General features: G+C 43.3%; 1 protein-coding gene and 1 pseudogene across 3 annotated transcripts in view; both read left to right on the forward strand.

Annotated features, from left to right (window-relative positions):
• The window catches only part of Tram2 (translocation associated membrane protein 2), a 79,865-nt gene that overhangs the window by 49,503 nt on the left and 12,639 nt on the right, over positions 1–17,723 (forward strand). For both annotated transcript variants that reach the window (XM_076858605.2, XM_076858607.2), the window contains exons 3-4: positions 9,837–9,946; positions 10,451–10,567. In XM_076858605.2, coding sequence (XP_076714720.1) covers positions 9,837–9,946; positions 10,451–10,567 — 227 coding nt within the window. The remainder of the gene's footprint in view (positions 1–9,836; positions 9,947–10,450; positions 10,568–17,723) is intronic.
• Positions 11,289–12,741, forward strand: LOC143402541 (endosome-associated-trafficking regulator 1-like; annotated as a pseudogene). Its single transcript, XR_013155496.1, has 2 exons — positions 11,289–11,918; positions 12,019–12,741. The product of XR_013155496.1 is annotated as an endosome-associated-trafficking regulator 1-like (transcript).

Consider the following 17,723-nt stretch of genomic DNA (forward strand, 5'->3'; position numbering starts at 1 on the left):
TAGTTTCTGATCTCCTTGGCTTGTAGGTGGCTGTTTTCTCCCTGTATCTCTTCACATTGTTATCCTTCTGTGTATCTGTCTCTGTGTCCAAACTTTCTATGTTCTGAGGACACCATTCATATTGTAGGACCCACCCTAACCACCTGATTTTAACTTATTTCTGTAGAGATCCTACCTCCAAATGATTACATTCTAGCATTGAAGATTAGGACTTCAACAGGGGTGGGGCATGGACAGGGGAGGGTCATGATTCAGTCATAACAGCACACATTGTGTGTGTGTGTGTGTGTGTGTGTGTGTGTTTGTGTGTGTGTGTGTGTGTGTATACACATGTCTGAGAACCAACATGGTGCTTGTGGTTAAAATGCCAGTGGCCTTATCTTCCAGGTTGGGAGGCCAGAGAGGAAGTGGCCAGGCAGAGTGGGGGTCAGAATGCTACCCTTTGAGGCCACGTGATCCTGAATGTCTAAGCCCTGTCTTCCCTGACACCTTGGGGAGTGTGACAGGCCTTCAAGGCTCAATGAATGTACCTACTGTGTGATTTGAAGGGGTATCAGGAAGCAGAGAGGCCTGGCAGGCAGACAATGGGTGTGGCTCTTAGCATTGGTGGTCCTGGCCCCACCCTACAAGCTTCAGATCCTACAGGCACAGTTCTGCTTGTCTCTAAGCTACAGCTGCCATGTCAGTAAACAGGGATAATACGAAGGATTACTGTGAGGAGTAAATGATGTCAGTCACCAGACATGCTCAGTGTAGTGCTTGGCCAATAAATGGCTTACAACTGTCCTTTGTATTATTTATTCTACATGAGTACCCAGATAGGTTTTTTTCCCCCTGGTTATTGTACAGTGACTGTTCTGTTCCTTCATCTTCTGATTCTTTTTGTGGAAATGGTCATAATGGTTTCATTTATTTGTACAGAACTTTACAGTTTTTAAGTCAATTGTCTATTTTATTTTTATAGCTTTGTGAAAAAAGGGTAGTTTGTTTTATTTCTGTTATCTAGAAGAGGTTTTATTCCTGTTGTCTAGAGTCAGAGAGACCTTAGTATTGTTCCCATCCTGGCCGTATGAGCAATCACTGCTCAAATTCTTCCAGGAATTCTTATCTGCCTTCGAGTACTGCTTTGTGCAACTGAAAGTACATATTTTTTTATTTTCTACTTTTTCTTTTTTTTTTTTTTTTTTTTTTTGGAGGGGCATGGGGAATACTAAGGATTGATCCCAGGAATACTTTATCACTGAGCTCCATCCCCAGCTCTTTTTAAATTTTTAATTTTAACACAGGGTCTTGCTAAGTTCTTAGGGCCTCCCTAAGTTCCTGAGGCTGACTTCTAACTTGTGGTCCTCCTGCCTCAGCATCCAGCGTCTCTGGGATTACATGGGTGGGCCGCCTGCCCAGCTTCTCTTTTCTTATATGAAGGGTGGGATACAATACGTTCTCTTCTGTACATTGTTTTTTTTCCACTAAATAATGTATCTTAGATATCATTTTGTATCAATATGTGACTCAGTGACATGCACATATTTGTAAGAGTACAGCATGCTGCATTTTTACATATGTCCACACCCATGTGGTCATGATCTACATCAAAGTGCAGCTTTCTCATGCCCCTTCCAGCAAATACTGCCTCCCAAGGGAGTCTCCATTCTCAGTCCCCTGGTTAGTTTTACCTGTTCTTCATTTCATTTCTCTCTGGTTCTTTTTGTTAATAGAGTTATTCTTTAATTTTAGTTGGGTCAGAATCACTTGGAGGTATTTTTAAAAATGTATTCCTGGGCCCTTTACTCTGAGTTTGGTTGGTCAGAAACTGGGATTGGGCCCCAAGAATGTACATTTCTAAGCTCACAGATGATTCTGATGCTGTGGCCACACTTTGAGTCATCCTTCTGTGTATCTGTCTCTATGGTACATTACAGGTTGAACATGCCTCACCCTAAATACTTAAGAAGTTTCAGTTATTTGGGTTTCAGCTATTTGGTGATTTTTGGAATATTTGCATACATGTGAAGAGAGATCTTGGCATGGGACACATGTGTGAACACAAATTCATTTATGTTTCATATATACCTTATTCACCTATCCTGAAGGTAACTTTATACAGTATTTTTAGCTTGCATTTTGACTGCAATCTGACACATAAATTTGGCTGTGCAGTTTTCTACTTGTACTACATATTGTTGGTGCTCAAAAGATTTTGGATGTTGGATTTTCAGATTAGAATGTCCAACCTGTATATCTGAATCTTATTTACCAGTTTCTTCTAGATGAAGACAACCTGGATTGCTTTTATTAGTTTACTGTTAAAAATAATTCTGTAGTGCATCACCTTGTGCGTGTGTCATTTTTATTGTGGCAAATACGAGCTCTAGGAGGTGTTCCCAGAAGTGGAATTGCTGCTTCAAGGGTTGATACATTTGTAATCTCAACAGAAATTGCCAAATTACTCTCCAAAGAGGTAGTACTATTTTGCATTCCCTTAATAGCTGTGTGTAAGATGCTTCCCCACAGTCTCAGCAAGAGTGTATTTGCAAGCTTTGGGTTTTTGCCAATCTGATAGGTGTGAAATGGTATCTCAGGTATTTGCATTTCTCTTCTATGTAAGGCTGAGCATCTTTTTCAGTGGGTAAGAGCCATTTGTGTTTCCTTTCTCTCTGAATTTTCTGTTCATATCTTTTGTCTACTTTTTACCTGCTGATTTTTTATCTTTTTATCCTTATTCTAGGACCTTTTTACATATTAGCAAGATTAGCCTTTTAGTTCTGATCTGAATTGTAAATATTTTCCCCAGGTGATCATTTGCCTTTTTTATTTTTGTATATGTGCTGGGAATCAAACTCAGGGCTTTGGGTATGCTAAGCAAGTGCTATATCTCTGAGCTGCACCCCAAGCCTCTCAATTTTGCTTATGGTGAATTTTTTCATATCTAAGTTCTGGATTTATATATAGTATAAAAGATTTGAAATAATGTGAACAGAGTTATTTTACACATCAGATTTACAGGGATTAGAAAACAAACTGGGAGGGAAAGAAGGGCCCAGGGAATACTGTGATGCTCTTTAAGTAACCAGTTCTTCAGACAAAGGAAGAAAGCTTATTGGCAGCTGCCGAGACTCTAATGAGCTTTGAAAAGCAGATGGGACTGCAGCAACACATGGGCAGCAGCCCAAGTGAGGAGGAGGAGGTCAGAGACTGCATAGCAGTGTTCAGACAGGGTGGGAAACATGAAGAGAGGCAGGAGACACTGCTTACAGGTGAAGTAAGGAATATAGGAAAGTTCCTATTTGTTTCAGGAAACAAAACAGGGTCAGAGAGGTCACAGAGGTCATTAAAACAGCCAAGGTTAGTTCTCTCTTAATCTGTGGTCAGTGACAAGCAGAGCAGGTGTCATTTTTGATGGGTCATGGGATGACCCATCTACAGGGCAAGATCACTTCTGAAGGTTTTCTCTTTCAAAGCTAATTAATTCTACACTAGTGCATATTGATATATTCCAGGGGATATGTAGATAGAAGACTCATAGAATATTGCTGCTGGAAAGGTGTTGGATCATTTAGGCTGTCCACAGATTTGTGGCCTGTGGTCAGAGCTGGCCTGCATATGTGTTTTCTTTAGCCAATTTAGTGTTGGCTCATATATTGTTTTTTAAAATTTTTCAGTTAGTCACCAACATTTTAAAATCAGATGATTCTTGTAAAGATCTCTCTTTGCTTTTGAAATATCAGGAATCTGTCCACACTGGGCGATATCTGTCTCTCAGCCATAATGGCTGAGAAGCAGCTTCCCCACCAGTTCCCTCACCCCCATGGACACACATGCAGGAGTTTTCCACAGTCACCACTGATCTCTGTTGTGTCTCTGACACTGAGGCTACCTGTCATTTGCCATTTATCTCAATTTTAGCTGTGTGTTTCTCTTAGAAAGGTTTAAAAGAAAGATTTTTTTTAAATACTTGTTTCTCTCTCAGAGTGGAGATGTGAAAGATATACCAAGAAGATGATACATTTAAAAAAGAATAGTTAAAAGCATATTTCTGTATGGAAGTGAAGGATATTGCCTGCTTCCTACAATGGGTCTCCACAGTGAAAGACAACTGGACCACTTTACCCATTTGTTACCCACCTGACCCCTGTAGGCATTTTTCTGTGGCTCATCATCAGTTAGATCCCTTTCTGGTCTGATAGCCCAGAGACATGCCAAAACTTACTCTTCTAAAAAATTATGAAAGGTTACTGCCGAACCATTGCCATTCTTTATGAGACTCTGTAGACAGGGTAATTCGTAAGTACCAGTTACTCTTATCTCAGTAATGAGAGCCATTTTATAAGAATTGGTGAACAACCAAAACTTTTTATAATAAAAGTTTAAATCATTAGTTATCACTTTGTTTAAAGGAAGTTCCAATGCCTGTTGATCTCTAGAAAGCAGAAGGAGTCCAACCAATTTCCTTTGCTACTCTGATCAAAAATAGGAAGATAGTAAGTCAGAAAGCAGTTGAGGTGATTTGTATGAGTCAGAGCATTGTTTTTGAGAATTTGGGTCTGACACTGTTTGTTATGAGTATAGGAGAATGAGTTCAAAGGAGCAGCGTATTAGCAGCAATGAAGCCCTGGAGGAGGTTCAAGGGTTCTGTTGACCTTGATATGACCTTTGGAGGCTGGGCTGGAGCACTGGAAACCAAGAACTACTAAATGAACCATATCCCTAAGTCTGTGAGTTTTCTGAACTCTGTTACCTCATCCACTTTCTTTGTCCATCTCATGAGATGGTTATGAGTATCAAAGAAGATAATGCATTCTGAAGAACTCGGAGATCAAAAATTGAGGGTACCGAATACAGTTAAAATTCCAGAAGGAAGTTGAGAATCATTCCCTGCAGCCAGGCCATCTGCTGGTCCTTTTGATTTTGTCACCCAGATCTATCCAACGAATTTGTCTCTGTGGTTCTGCCACCCTCCTAGGGCAACACCCCTTCTGTCTCCCCATCTCCAGGAATTCTGCCCTTGCCCCTGACTGCTGCCCACTTCCACCCTTGCCACTAACTCAGGCTTCATATGGCAGGAGGGGGATCTTTGTAAATGAGGAACTGAAATCCTCCAGGAACTTTTCATTGCCTTTATGACACAATCCATGCATCGTAGTGTGATCTATAAGGGGCCCTTTGTGATTCCCAACCTCTGCAGGCCCCCAGCCTACCCCAACCCAGCCTTGGGTTCACTTCAGAGCACTTACCACACTTGTTGCTAGTTTTCGCTTGTGTTTTTAAAACTGTGGTAAAATACACATAAATTTTACCATCTTTGCCATTTTTAAGTGTTCAGTTCAGTGATGTTAAGTATTCACATTGTTGTGAAATGAATCTCCAAAGCTGGGTTCATCTTGGAAAATGGAAACTCTCTTATTCATTAAACAGTGACTCCTCATTCCCTCCTCAGCCCCTGCACCCATCAACACTTCTCCATGAATTTGACTACTCTGGGAACCTCATACCAGTGGAATTGTAATATTAGTCTTTTTGTGACTAACTTGTTTCATGTAGCGTGATATCCTCAAGTTTCATCCCATGTTGTAGCTTGTGACAGAATTTCTTTCCATTCTGAGGCTGCATAACATTCTAGTGTTATTTGTATGCCACATTCGTCTGCCCATTCATCTATTGATAGACACTTGAGCTGCTTCCAGCTTCTTGCTGTTGTTAGCAGTGCTGTGTGTGAGGATATACAAATACTTCATTAAGCTCTTGCTTTCAGTTCTTTTGAGTTTATGTTCAAAGTACGATTACCAGATCATATAGTAATTCTATTTTTAATTTTTTGAGGAACTACTATTCTCTTTTCTATAGTGACAACATCATTTTACATTCCCACCAACAGGCACAAGTGTTCTAATTTCTCCACATCCTCACCAATACTTTTTTTTATTGTAGCCACTCTAGTAGGTGTGAGGTGATTTTTATGTGCATTTCCATAATGGTCAGTGATGTTAAGCATCCTTTTATGTACTTGTTGGCCATTCATATGTCTTCTTTGGGAAACTATCAATTCAAGTCCTTTGCCCATTTTTCAAATTGAGTTGGTTTTTGTTGTTGTTCTTGCTGAGCTAAATTTCTTTAGCCACTTTTTTAATGTTTTTATTAATATGTTATAGTTGTACATAATTTGGGGGTTCATTTTGAACTGGGATTGCATTTTTTCTGTCTTCCTCATAAGGGAGGATCAAAGGAGACAAACTTAATGGCAGCATATTTTGAAACTATAAAATAACTAAATACACTCAATATTTCACCATCAAGACCATCATTATTAGGCAAAAATGGGATTTTACTGAGTCAAATAAGTACAACCTAAAATTTGTGAAATAACACCCATGGGGGCTTCAGGTATTTGTTCTAAAGCTTCCTGAGGGTCACCTGCCTTTCTTTACTCCAACACTATTATTCCAAAGAGAAACTGATAGAATATAGAATACATGCATAGAATATAATTCACTCGAAATCACGTCTCATTACTTCCTCTTTCCCTCTCACTTCCCTCCTGCCGTTCCCCTTCCTCTACTCTACTGGTCTTCCTTCTATTCATTTATAGTTTTTTTTTAATTGGTGCTTTTTAGGTATACATAAAATTGGAAGTGTGAATCCCATGACAATAGAAGGGAGATCAGTGGAATCGAGGAAGGTGATAGGAAGGAGGGACTGGAAAAGGGAGGAATGAAATTGACCAAATTATGCTGTATACATGTATGGTTTATAAGTATATGAGGATTTGGTATACAATGCTGTTTTAGTTAGCTTTTTCGCTGCTATGACTAGAAGATCTGACCAGAACAATTTTAAAGGAGGAAAAGTTTATTTGAGGGCTCTTAGTTTCAGAGGTCCTGGTCCTTAGAAGGTGGGCTCCATTCCTTGGGGCTCCTCCAAGTGAGGCAGAACATCATGGCAGAAGAATGTGGCAGAGGGAACCAGCTCACACAGTGATCAGAAAGCAGAGAGAGAGAGGTCTCCACTTGCCAGATACAAATATAGACTCCAAAGCCATGCCCAATTCCCACCTCCTTCAGCCACATCCTAGTACTTCAGTTACCACTTAGTTAATCCTTAACAGGGGATTAATTCACTGATTGGGTTAAGACTCTTACAACCCAATCATTTCTTCTCTGAAACTTCTTGCATTGTCTCACACGTAAGCTTTTGGGTATACCTCACATCCAAACCATACCAAGTGCTAAGCTCCAAGAGGGCTGGGGCTCTGCCCACCTACCTACTACTCTCTTCCCAACCCGGTCCAGAGCCCTGCACATGGTTTGTGATAAGCATATATGCATGCAGCTCAACAATGAAGGACACAAGAGTGTATTCACCTACCTACCTACCTACCTACCTTTTTTTGTGGTGCTGAGGGTAGAACCCAGGGCCTTGCACACACCAGGCTAGGGTTCCACTGCAGAGCTGCCCCCCAGGCTCTGTATATTCATTCTTTCAAGAAGGATTTAAGGCTGTGACCACTTCTGTTTGGAACTGTAGTGTTTGGAGTAAAGAAAGGCAGGTGACCCTTAGGAAGCTTTAGAACAAACAACCTGAAGCCCCCATGGGTGTTATTTTACAAATTTTAGGCTATACTTGTTTGATTCAGTAAAATCCCATTTGGTCTTGATGGTGAAACATTGACTGTGTTATTTTATAGTTTCAAAATATGCTGCAATCAAGTTTGTCTCCTTTGATCCTCCCTTATGAGGAAGACAGGGAAAATGCAATCCCAGCCTCACAGATGGTGGAACAGAGACAGAGGCCGAGTCACATGTGCATCTCTTCTCCCTCACCTCCTGTGTCTTCTTAGTCCTCGGTGCCTGGTTCCCATCTGCCACCATGTCTCATTTGTTCTTTCTTCACCATCAACACCCTTCCTCCACCTTCCTGTTCTCTCCTCCTGCCTTAATTCAGCCCCCATGATTCCCTTCCTAGATCACAGGGCAGGTTCCTGACAGGTGCCCACACCTCCAGGTGCCCTCACCTCCTGGTGCCCTCACCTCCAGGAATTCTCACCTCCAGATGTGCCACTGTTCAGGCTGCTGAGTAAATTTTCCAAAACCCAAGTCTCATTGTTTTCCTGTCTAATTTGAATTTTTGGATATCTTCTCTTTGTCTTCAGGATATCAGTTTCCTTGTTTGCCCTGACTCCCTTCCTGCTGCCCCAGTACCCTTCCCTGCACCCTTGGCAGATGCTGATTTCTCTGCCTAGGATGCCCACACCACTATCTGCCTATTCTTGGATTTCCATGGTATCCCATTCACTGACCAGGGACCCCTGCACTTCCACCCCAGCTAGAGCCCAGCCTTCTCGCTGTGGCCCTCTGCGTTTGCCATTTGGCAGCATGTGCCTTTCTGTAGTGTAATTGTATGTTTGTCAGTCTCCTTGCTGGACTGTGCAATTGGTTACCAAGGACAGTGTCTTTTTTTTCCCATAGTACTGAGGTTTGAACCCAGAGGTGCTCTATTCCCAGCCCTTTTTATTTATTTTTTTATTTTGAAACCAAGTATTGCAAAGTCGCCCAGGCTGACCTCTAACCTGTGATCCTCCTGATTCAGCCTCCAGAGTTACTGGGATTACAGGCACATGCCACTGTGCCCCTGCCTGGCAGGCAGCATCTTTTATCTCCGTTTCACAGGTTAGCCCATGACCTCTCACAGAGTAGATCTTTGTGGAAAAGAGGAGGAAAAGCGAAAAGGAAAGTTTGTCTGATTTCAAAGTTCGTGTTCTCTCTGTCCTTGACACCACCCATTGTCACATTCTCCTAATCCACGGTGTTGAGGTTAAGGGTGACTCTCATAGTGATCCAGTTTGACTTTACTTCATCCTCTGGCCAGCCAGACCCTGGTCTACCTCTTGTAAATGCATTCCAACAAAGCAATGACTCATGTGTATGACTCAGGGCAACACAGCACAGCTGGAGAGGAAGCCTGAGTGTCTGCCCAGAGCATGTGGGTTACAGAGCTGCAAGATCCCGACAGGCATTCCCCAGGCTCCTGCAGACTTACCGCCTGCTCACTGGAGCCAGCCTCTGTCTGTGGAAAAGGCTGCAGTGGCAGAGTTTTACAAGACTTCTATGTCTGGGATTCCATCTAATTTATTACCATTATCTAATAAATCCCTATTTGTTGCAGGCTTGCTGTAAGTTATAGGTATTGTAATAAGCATCTGGCATACAGATTATCTCATTTAATCCTCATAGTAGCCCAACAGTAACAAATATTCATATAGCACTTACTATGTGTTAGACACTGTTGTAAGCAATTTATACTAATAAATTCATCTATTACTGATGAGGAAACTGAAGCATTTAAAGGTTACACATAGAGGTCACATGGGTTGCAAAAGACAGAGCTGTGATACAAACTCAGGCAGTCAAGCTTCTGAGTTCACACTCTTAACCCATGCTATGCTGCCCTGATGGAGTGTAACTATAGTCCCATTTTACAGGGGAGGAAATGAAGGCACAGAAAGGTTAGTTACTTAAAAAAGACACACAACTAGCTTGTGATGGAGCCAACAATGGAAATTGGTTGTCTTCAACCCCTGGCTCCTAACCACTGTACTCTCCTGCCCAGACTTAGGAGATATACAGTCATTAAAATATGGTGGTACACTTAGCCCTCCCTGATTTGTGCTTCACAAGGGCCAAGTCCAGATGTTGGATAGGATGCTGGGGCAGAAACATTCTTCTAAGTCTAGTGCTACAGCAAACAGTGTCTGATGGCACATCCTGCTTCTCATGTCTTCACTTTGGGGGCGCAGAGCTTTCCTCATCCTGGGGATGCTGATGGAGCTTTTCTTACCCCCACAGACAGTGAGACGGTGCACTACCACTACGGCCCGAAGGATCTGGTAACAATCTTGTTCTACATCTTCATCACCATCATCTTGCACGCTGTGGTTCAAGAATACATTTTAGATGTAAGTGCAATGTCTGGATTCTGAGATCAGGAGCTGGGGAGATACCTTGGGGGTAGAGGACCTTGCCTTGGAGGAAACTACAGTTTTGAATCCGTGCACCTCCTAATTTGTATCCCCTGGCTGATCCTATTGATGGACTTCCCTTACCACAGTTTGTCCTCAACATCCTTCATTAATCAGCACATGGGACAGCAGTATTTATTACACAGGAGAAACTGTCTGAAATATGACAAGACTGTCCTTACGGCTCTGTTGTACGTGACATGATTAAGGGCTGTTTTCTTTATGTATAGGGGAAAGATGTGAGTCTTGCTGTTTTTTCAAAACGTTTGCCTTAAGCTAAGCACTGTATGTATGCAGTAGGCTTGCACTAATAACTTGGTTTATAGTAGGGCTCAAACTTCTAACAATGTTTAATCCTTTCATGGGGAGGAAACGAGTTTGAAATCTGTCAGATATGAATGCTCTTGTTTATTGATATGTGGGGTTTTCTTTATTCTTTAGAAAATCAGCAAACGGCTTCATCTCTCCAAAGTCAAACACAGCAAGTTCAATGAATCTGGACAGCTGGTCGTCTTTCATCTCAGCTCAGTGGTGTGGTGCTTCTACGTGGTGTTGACGGTGAGTGGCCCTCGGGACTGCTGATGGGTGAGAGGCAGCTCTGTCTCTTGTATTGCTGATGAATGACCACAAAGGGCCTGCAGAGAAGAAGAAGAGTAAGGTGTAACTTTCTTAGAACTAAAACTCTTAGCACTCACATAGTATTTTATGAGAGGCTAAATGACATAGATGCCACTTTATAGCATGTACGTACACAGCACTATATAGTTTCACCAGGCCAATTCCATAAGGTTGATTTCATGTCCATTCCAGTACCTGTGTTATAGACTGAAGAATCTCAAGCTCAGATATTGCAGATTATCTGTAGCTATGTGTTTCCAAGGATTGCTTGGCCTTGGAAGTCCAGCCCCAAATCCAGCTTACTTTCTGCTTTCTGCATTGGCCTCCCATACACAAGGCCAGCATTGCCCTGTCTACATATTGCCCTTTCCCACACTTGCCTACAGGACCAAATGATTTATCTCCTTCCCTTTCTACAATAGGATTTATTTCAAGGCATCTTTGATACAGCAGAATTTCTTCTTATAAAGGAATGTGGATAGTCCTTTGAGGTTCACTATAACAAGACCCTGCCTGTCATGCTAGGAAGTTTTTAATTAACACCTACTCTTCCCTGGAATCCCTCCTGTCTATAACCTGTTCCCATGAGAAATCCCGACCTTGGGCGTAGAAAATAAAACGACCGGCGGCGGGCCGTAGGGCCGCGTAGGCCGCTGCGGCGATGTCAGGTTACGCGCACCACCCGGGTGGCCCCCGCTGACCCGGGCCCGGAGCCTCGTCGTTCCCGACGCTGCTGCGTTCTATGAGCGCAGGTCTTGTCACCCCCAGCTAGACTGTGAGCGCCCCCATGGCGGGGACCTGCACCCGCACTTCTTCGGCATTCGGCCGACATTTATGTGCTATGTCCCCAGCCCGGTGCTGGCTTCCGTGGGAGACACAGATTTTGGCTATGGAAAAGGGAAATGTACTAAGCAAGGCCCAGCAGGAGCTCAGGAGACCCATTTTGGAGGTGACAAACTGGAAGACCTTGAAGAAGCAAATCCATTCTCCTTTAAAGAGTTTCTGAAAACCAAGAACCTTGGTCCGACGAAAGATGACATGACCAATAGCAGAATTTATCCAAAGGAAGCCTCAAGGCACTCATTGGGACTGGACCACAGCTCTCCCACCCCCCAGACTGTGGGGTATGGCCTGGAATATCAGCAGCCATTTTTTGAAGACCCCACAGGGGCTGGCGAAATCGTGGGTGAGGAGGAGGAAGATGAAGACAGTGGGTGGAATGGGGCCTATTTACCATCTGCTATGGAAAAGACTCACTCCTCCAGGGCCACGGCCAGCACATCACCCTGTGGCACGTACCTTTCCTTTTTTTCCACCCCGTCGGAGCTGGCAGTCTCTGCCCGCCTGGACACTGAGTGACACAGATTCACGCATCTCTCTGGCATCCCCAGCAGGGAGTCCTAGTGCAGAGTTTACAACTCACGGGGAGTCTCTGGGAGACAGACACCTGCGAACGCTGCAGATAAGTTATGAAGCACTGAAAGATGAAAATTCTAAGCTAAGAAGAAAGCTGAATGAGGTTCAGAGCTTCTCTGAAACTCAAACAGAAATGGTAAGGACGCTTGAGCAGAAGCTAGAAGCAAAGATGATCAAGGAGGAGAGTGACTACCATGACCTGGAGTCAGTAGTCCAGCAGGTGGATCAGAACCTGGAGCTGATGATGAAACGGGCTGTAAAGGCAGAAAATCACATCATAAAGCTGAAACAGGAAATAAACTTGCTCCAGGCACAGGTCTCCAACTTCAAGCGCGAGAATGAAGCCCTGAGGTCAGGCCAGGGTGCCAGCCTGACGGTGGTAAAGCAAAACACTGACGTGGCCTTACAGAATCTCCGTGTTGTCATGAACAGTGCACATGCCTCCATAAAGCAACTGGTTTCTGGAGCTGAAACATTGAATTTTGTTGCTGAAATCCTTAAATCTATAGACAGAATTTCCGAAATTAAAGATGAGGAAGAGAAGTCTTAAGGACCTCTGGATGCTTCCAGCTCCCAGCTCTGTGTGCCTTGATCAGCAGTGCTTCATCTGAATGTGCAATTGTGCCCCAAACTATGCAGTCTTCACTCAGAATATTTATCATGAGATACTAATTTCATGACCTAAAACAGTGTTATTGGCCACCTGCAATAAGAGCAGCCCTTGTCCATGAGTTGCTTTTGTGGTTTATGTGCAGTCCTTCTTGGTGAAATTCTCAGTTTTGTAGATTCAGTAACCTGTTGGAAGAAATTTTTATAAAATCCAGTGAGTTTTTAAATTACTAAATATGAAAACAAAAGTTCTGTAATAAGTGCTCTTCCATTTTCATCCCAGAGCATTGATAAGTTCAGTTGATTATCTTGATTACGTAAGTAGAAAGAACACTAAGAATCACCCAGGAATGAGCAGCTTGAACAGGGACATGTGCCTTTTTGCTGTCACTCAGCGCCTATCAGCCTTCCTAGGGTGGTTTCTGTGGTCAGTGGCCCAAGTACAGAGGCACCACTTGGTGGACGCTGCTATTCCTCATACTGGGACACAGGATTGCAGACATTCCACACTGTGAAGATGTCTAAACTTGGGCTTTGAGCCTTCAGCTTTGAAAAGCTATTTTGGCTGGTGATTTTGATACACATTTCAAGTGTGTTTTATACAGTGAAGCTTAGAGTTCGGTAGTCTAAAGTGTGTGCAGAGCCTCATTGGGTAGGCATGAGGTCTTTGGGCTCCTCATATCTGCTTTGCTATTTGGGAGGGCACAAGAGGCACCCTGTGCCTTTTGGGCTGTTTTCCTGGAGATGCTATTTTTTACCTTCCTTTTCCCCTCTTGTTCAAACCTACAGGTTTCCTGTTTAAATAAATTCTGAAGTTCATATACAAAAAAAAAAAAAAAAGAAAATTCAACGACCCTATGACCTCTTTGCGATTTCCTTTCCTGCCTCCCACACATTCCTCCTCTGTGCCTTCTGTGACAGGGATGGGCCCAGAGCTGAATATGGACTTAATATTCCTAAAGCAAGAGTCATCATGTCCTTTTGTATATTGCTTTTATTCCTATTATTATTTCATTGTAAAGTGGCTTTTCCAAGCAGTACACTAGGAATTTTAAATGAGGGACCTAAGACTATTATTCTCTTGAGCTGAAGTCCATGTCATTCTCCTCTGGTGGACTTACCTTGCATATACCCTTCCCTTGTCCTGAAACTGGAGTTTCAGGCCTCTCCCCACCCCCAGTGAGTTCATGCTAACCTCTGGAGACCTTAGCTGCTTTGAGGTAGAATGGCCTCAGGATACCCAAGGACATGTAACTCAACTGATCTTTCATGGGAAATATTGCCTCATCTGTGACTCACTTTACCCTTTCAGCCTCACCCCCAGACATTCCACCCTAGCTGTGACACATGGGGGGCAGATTTGGAGGCCAGAGCGAAGTTACAATACCCTTTTTAGCTTGTGAAGCACTCAACTGTTGTCTTGCTTCTCGGTCCTTTACAGACTAGAAAAGGATGATGGAAATTAGTTTGGAAGCATGGAGGGCTTTTCTTGGGGAAATTCCAAACAGTCTTTTATGTTGGGTGGTGAGAGCAGTTCTCCACTCAGCACGTTCAGCAGGACATAGAGATCAGGGAAACATACAGATCCTACCTCTTAGTAACATCGCTAGACTCCTTGCCTCATTATCTGCATGGGAGGAAAGTGATGGAGGAGCAAGAGGAATTCTATAAAAGGAGTAAAAAAAAACGCTAGTTTTTTTAAACTCAAGAGTTTTCTCTTATGATGAAAATTTTTCATGATTCTTCTCTTTCTTTAATTTTCCAGTCAGCTCATCAGTGGGTCCAACAGCTCTGTGCCCCAGAACACATTGAAATTCTGTCTGTTGCTTTCTACCTGTATAGCTACCCCTTGCCCAGTGGTCTAGGAATTTGTTCCTTTGGGGACACCTGGCAACAGGTTGCTGACACACAGTAGGTGGAGCTCGGGAATGCTACCAAATACCCTTCACTGAAGAGGACAAATCCCACAGCCAAGAGTTTTCTGATCCAGATGTCAGCAGTGTCGAGGTCGTAAATCCTGAGTGCCTGTTATTTCTCACCTGCACACTGAATGTCCTCCTTCCAGAGGGAGGCTGTGTCCACTCTGTGCCCCCCTGCCCCAACCCATTAACTGCTCTACCAGATGGATCTGTACAAAACCCAGGTAAAATCATGCATTTACCCTGCTTAAAAGCTCTTCTCATAGCTGAAGTAAAATTGGGTTTTTTCCCCCTCACTCATGTCATATGGGCCCTACTGGCCTAACTGGTCTGATCTGAGGGGACACAGCCCTGCTGTGTCCACCTTTGTTCCTCTTACTGTTTTGGCCATTTCTGTTTCCTAGACTATGTACTAGTGGTTCCTCTGCTCAAGTGCTATTTCCACAGGCATCACATGGCCATCTCCTTCTTGCTATCCAGTCTCCTCCTAAGTGTTACCTGCTCACAGAATGCCCCTCATTTGCATTTTATGCATTGCACCCATTACTGGTGTTCTTCTGGTTCATGTGTAGTTCTCTGTGCCTGCCTCACACTGGACCCTGAGCTATTTGCTAGCAGGCACCGTGCTTATGCTATACCCTTTATAGAGTGCCTGACGTATACTAAGTGCTCATTAAATATTGGCTGTGAGGAATGAATAGGCTGCACATGATCTTATTTCTCTAGCCTTCAACAATTTTTTATGTAATGAATTGATGATTTTCATAAACATCATAGACGATCATGTTTTTAAAGTAATACAAAAAAGTTAAACGGAAAAATATATCCCAAATCCCTCTTACCAAAAATACCAGTTTTATTTTGTGTTTGATTTAGGCATTTTTCTAGTATATGTGCAGTCAGAGTGATGGGAGTATGGCTGGACCAACCAAATAAGAACATCAACCTTTGACTTTCAATTTATCTTTGATATATTATTCGTTGTTCAGGGGAAAAGAGGAAAAAAATACCATAATAAAACTCCACTGGAGAATGCAGGGTGGGTGAGCATTTGCCTGACTTCTTTGGTATGTCTGACTTTCATATTTTAAAACCTAAAACCCACTGGTCAGTGAGAATCTGGTGGAGGGGAATTAGTGTCAGTACTGGTTGCTACTAATAGACTAGTCACCTTGGAGCAGATTTGTAGCACATGGTTGTTCCTGATGAACAAATAATATAGGGAACGCCTGATTCTAGCAACTGGCTGGATTATGTCTGGCTTCTGCTGTTTTTGCGGTTCTTTCTGATCATTCCCCAGAAAGGAAGGCTGTTGTGGAAGCAGAAGGAATCGCTCCAGCATGCTGAGGCCTTGCTTAGCTTATGAGTTGATATGCAGAGTCACAAGAGAACAGAGGATTTCAAGAACTCCCCCAAACCATCTGCAGAGGCCTTGGACGGATGGGGTTCAGAAGGAGTTACAGGTGCTTGCTGTGCCTCTGTGGCCCTCAGGAACTCAGGTGTCTTGGCATGTCTAAGCTCAGAGGTGGCCCAGCCCAGCTCTCCCTCAGACAGCTGCCTGGACAGAGGTCTGGAAAAGGCTGTTCTCAGAGCAGTGAGTCATTTTTCCTCTGGCGCTCTCAGCTTTCCTCCCTCCGCCCATCCTCCTCCAGTCCCAGTGGACTGGATATTCGCAAGAAGGCAGCATTTTTCTGGAGAGTTTTCTTGGCGTGTTGGCTTCCAGATTCTGACCTCTTTGTCTCTTAAGTGAAGAGGCCAAGCAGAGGGGGTTCCCATTTGCAAGTCACAAGACCCTGCAGGCTGCGGCATTCTCACAGAGCTGCTTTTCTTGGCCCATCTTTTTTTTTTTTTTTTTTTGGCAGAAGCACCTCTTCCACCTCAGTCCCAGAAGTACCATTTTTCCTGTGAAGTGCATTGCTGCTTCCTCTAGGAAGGGTTGTTCTCACCCCTCTGATTTCCCTGGAAGGAAGCAAGAGAGTGTGGAAGACCAGGTGTCACTGTGCCTGGGGTCAGATCTGATGTGTTAATGGCAGAAAGGGGAGGCGAATGGGTAGCACCAATGTGGGTGTGTGAAAGAGCTCACTGCCACTGTGTGTGATCAAGGGAGTGGGGTGGAGGTGTGAGAAGAGATTGTAATTGCGGCCATAGGGTTTGAGTGAGACTTTTCCTTCCATTGTAAGTTATTGTGACTGCATTGGGATGTGTATCTGATTGGGTCTATCAGGTCATTGTGCTCATGGGGTCCCAAGTTATGGCACTGGGGCAGTGTGGATTGTACACAGAATGATAGGCCAGAGGGCAGTTAGTGATTGAAGATGGATCAGGCCTCAGTTGGAAATACAATCTCAGATCCAACAGACAGTAGACTGGAGTGCTTCTCACTAAACCAGTTGACCTTCTCATCCCCCTGAGCATTGTAAAACCCCTGCTCTTACCTTTGGAGCAAACAGTCAAGGTTCTCAGTTTTCTCATCAAATCCACTGTTGTAGACAGCTTTTTCACCACTGTGACTAAAAGATTCCACCAGCACAATTGTAGAAGGAAAAAGGCTTATTCAGGGCTCACAGTTTCAGAAGTCTCCATACATAAGACAGTAAGCTCCATTCCTTGGGGCTTAAGGTGAGACAGAACATCATGGCAGAAGAGTGTGGCAGAGGGAAACATCTCACATGATGATCAGAAAACAGAGAGAGAGGTCTCCACTTGCCAGCTACAAATATATACCTCATAGCCATATCCCCAATGAACCACTTCCTCCAGCCACACCCCACCTGCCACCAGTTACCACTCAGTTAATCACTGATTAGGTTAAGGATATAACCCAATCATTTCTCCTCTGAACTTTGCATTGTCTCATATATGAGCTTTTGGGGGATACCACGTCTAAACCATACAGCTACCAGCTTAACTGATTTTCTGATTACTGAAGTAACCTTCTTGGAGTTCTAGAACCAGGAAATTGGTGGCCTAGCTTAGATTTTTAGCTGTGCTACTGAAAAACCATCTCATTTCAGATCTTTTCTCTCTATTCCATTTCCTTCTGTCTTCAAGAGGTCATACTAATCTAAACTTCTCTGAGTAACAAACAAGAGCCCTTGTTTTTTTTTCCCCCAGAAAAAATTGTTTAAAGCATCCATCATTCATTTATTCAA

The sequence above is a fragment of the Callospermophilus lateralis genome, chromosome 6 (assembly GCF_048772815.1).
Source record: "Callospermophilus lateralis isolate mCalLat2 chromosome 6, mCalLat2.hap1, whole genome shotgun sequence".
Classification (NCBI taxonomy): domain Eukaryota; kingdom Metazoa; phylum Chordata; class Mammalia; order Rodentia; family Sciuridae; genus Callospermophilus; species Callospermophilus lateralis.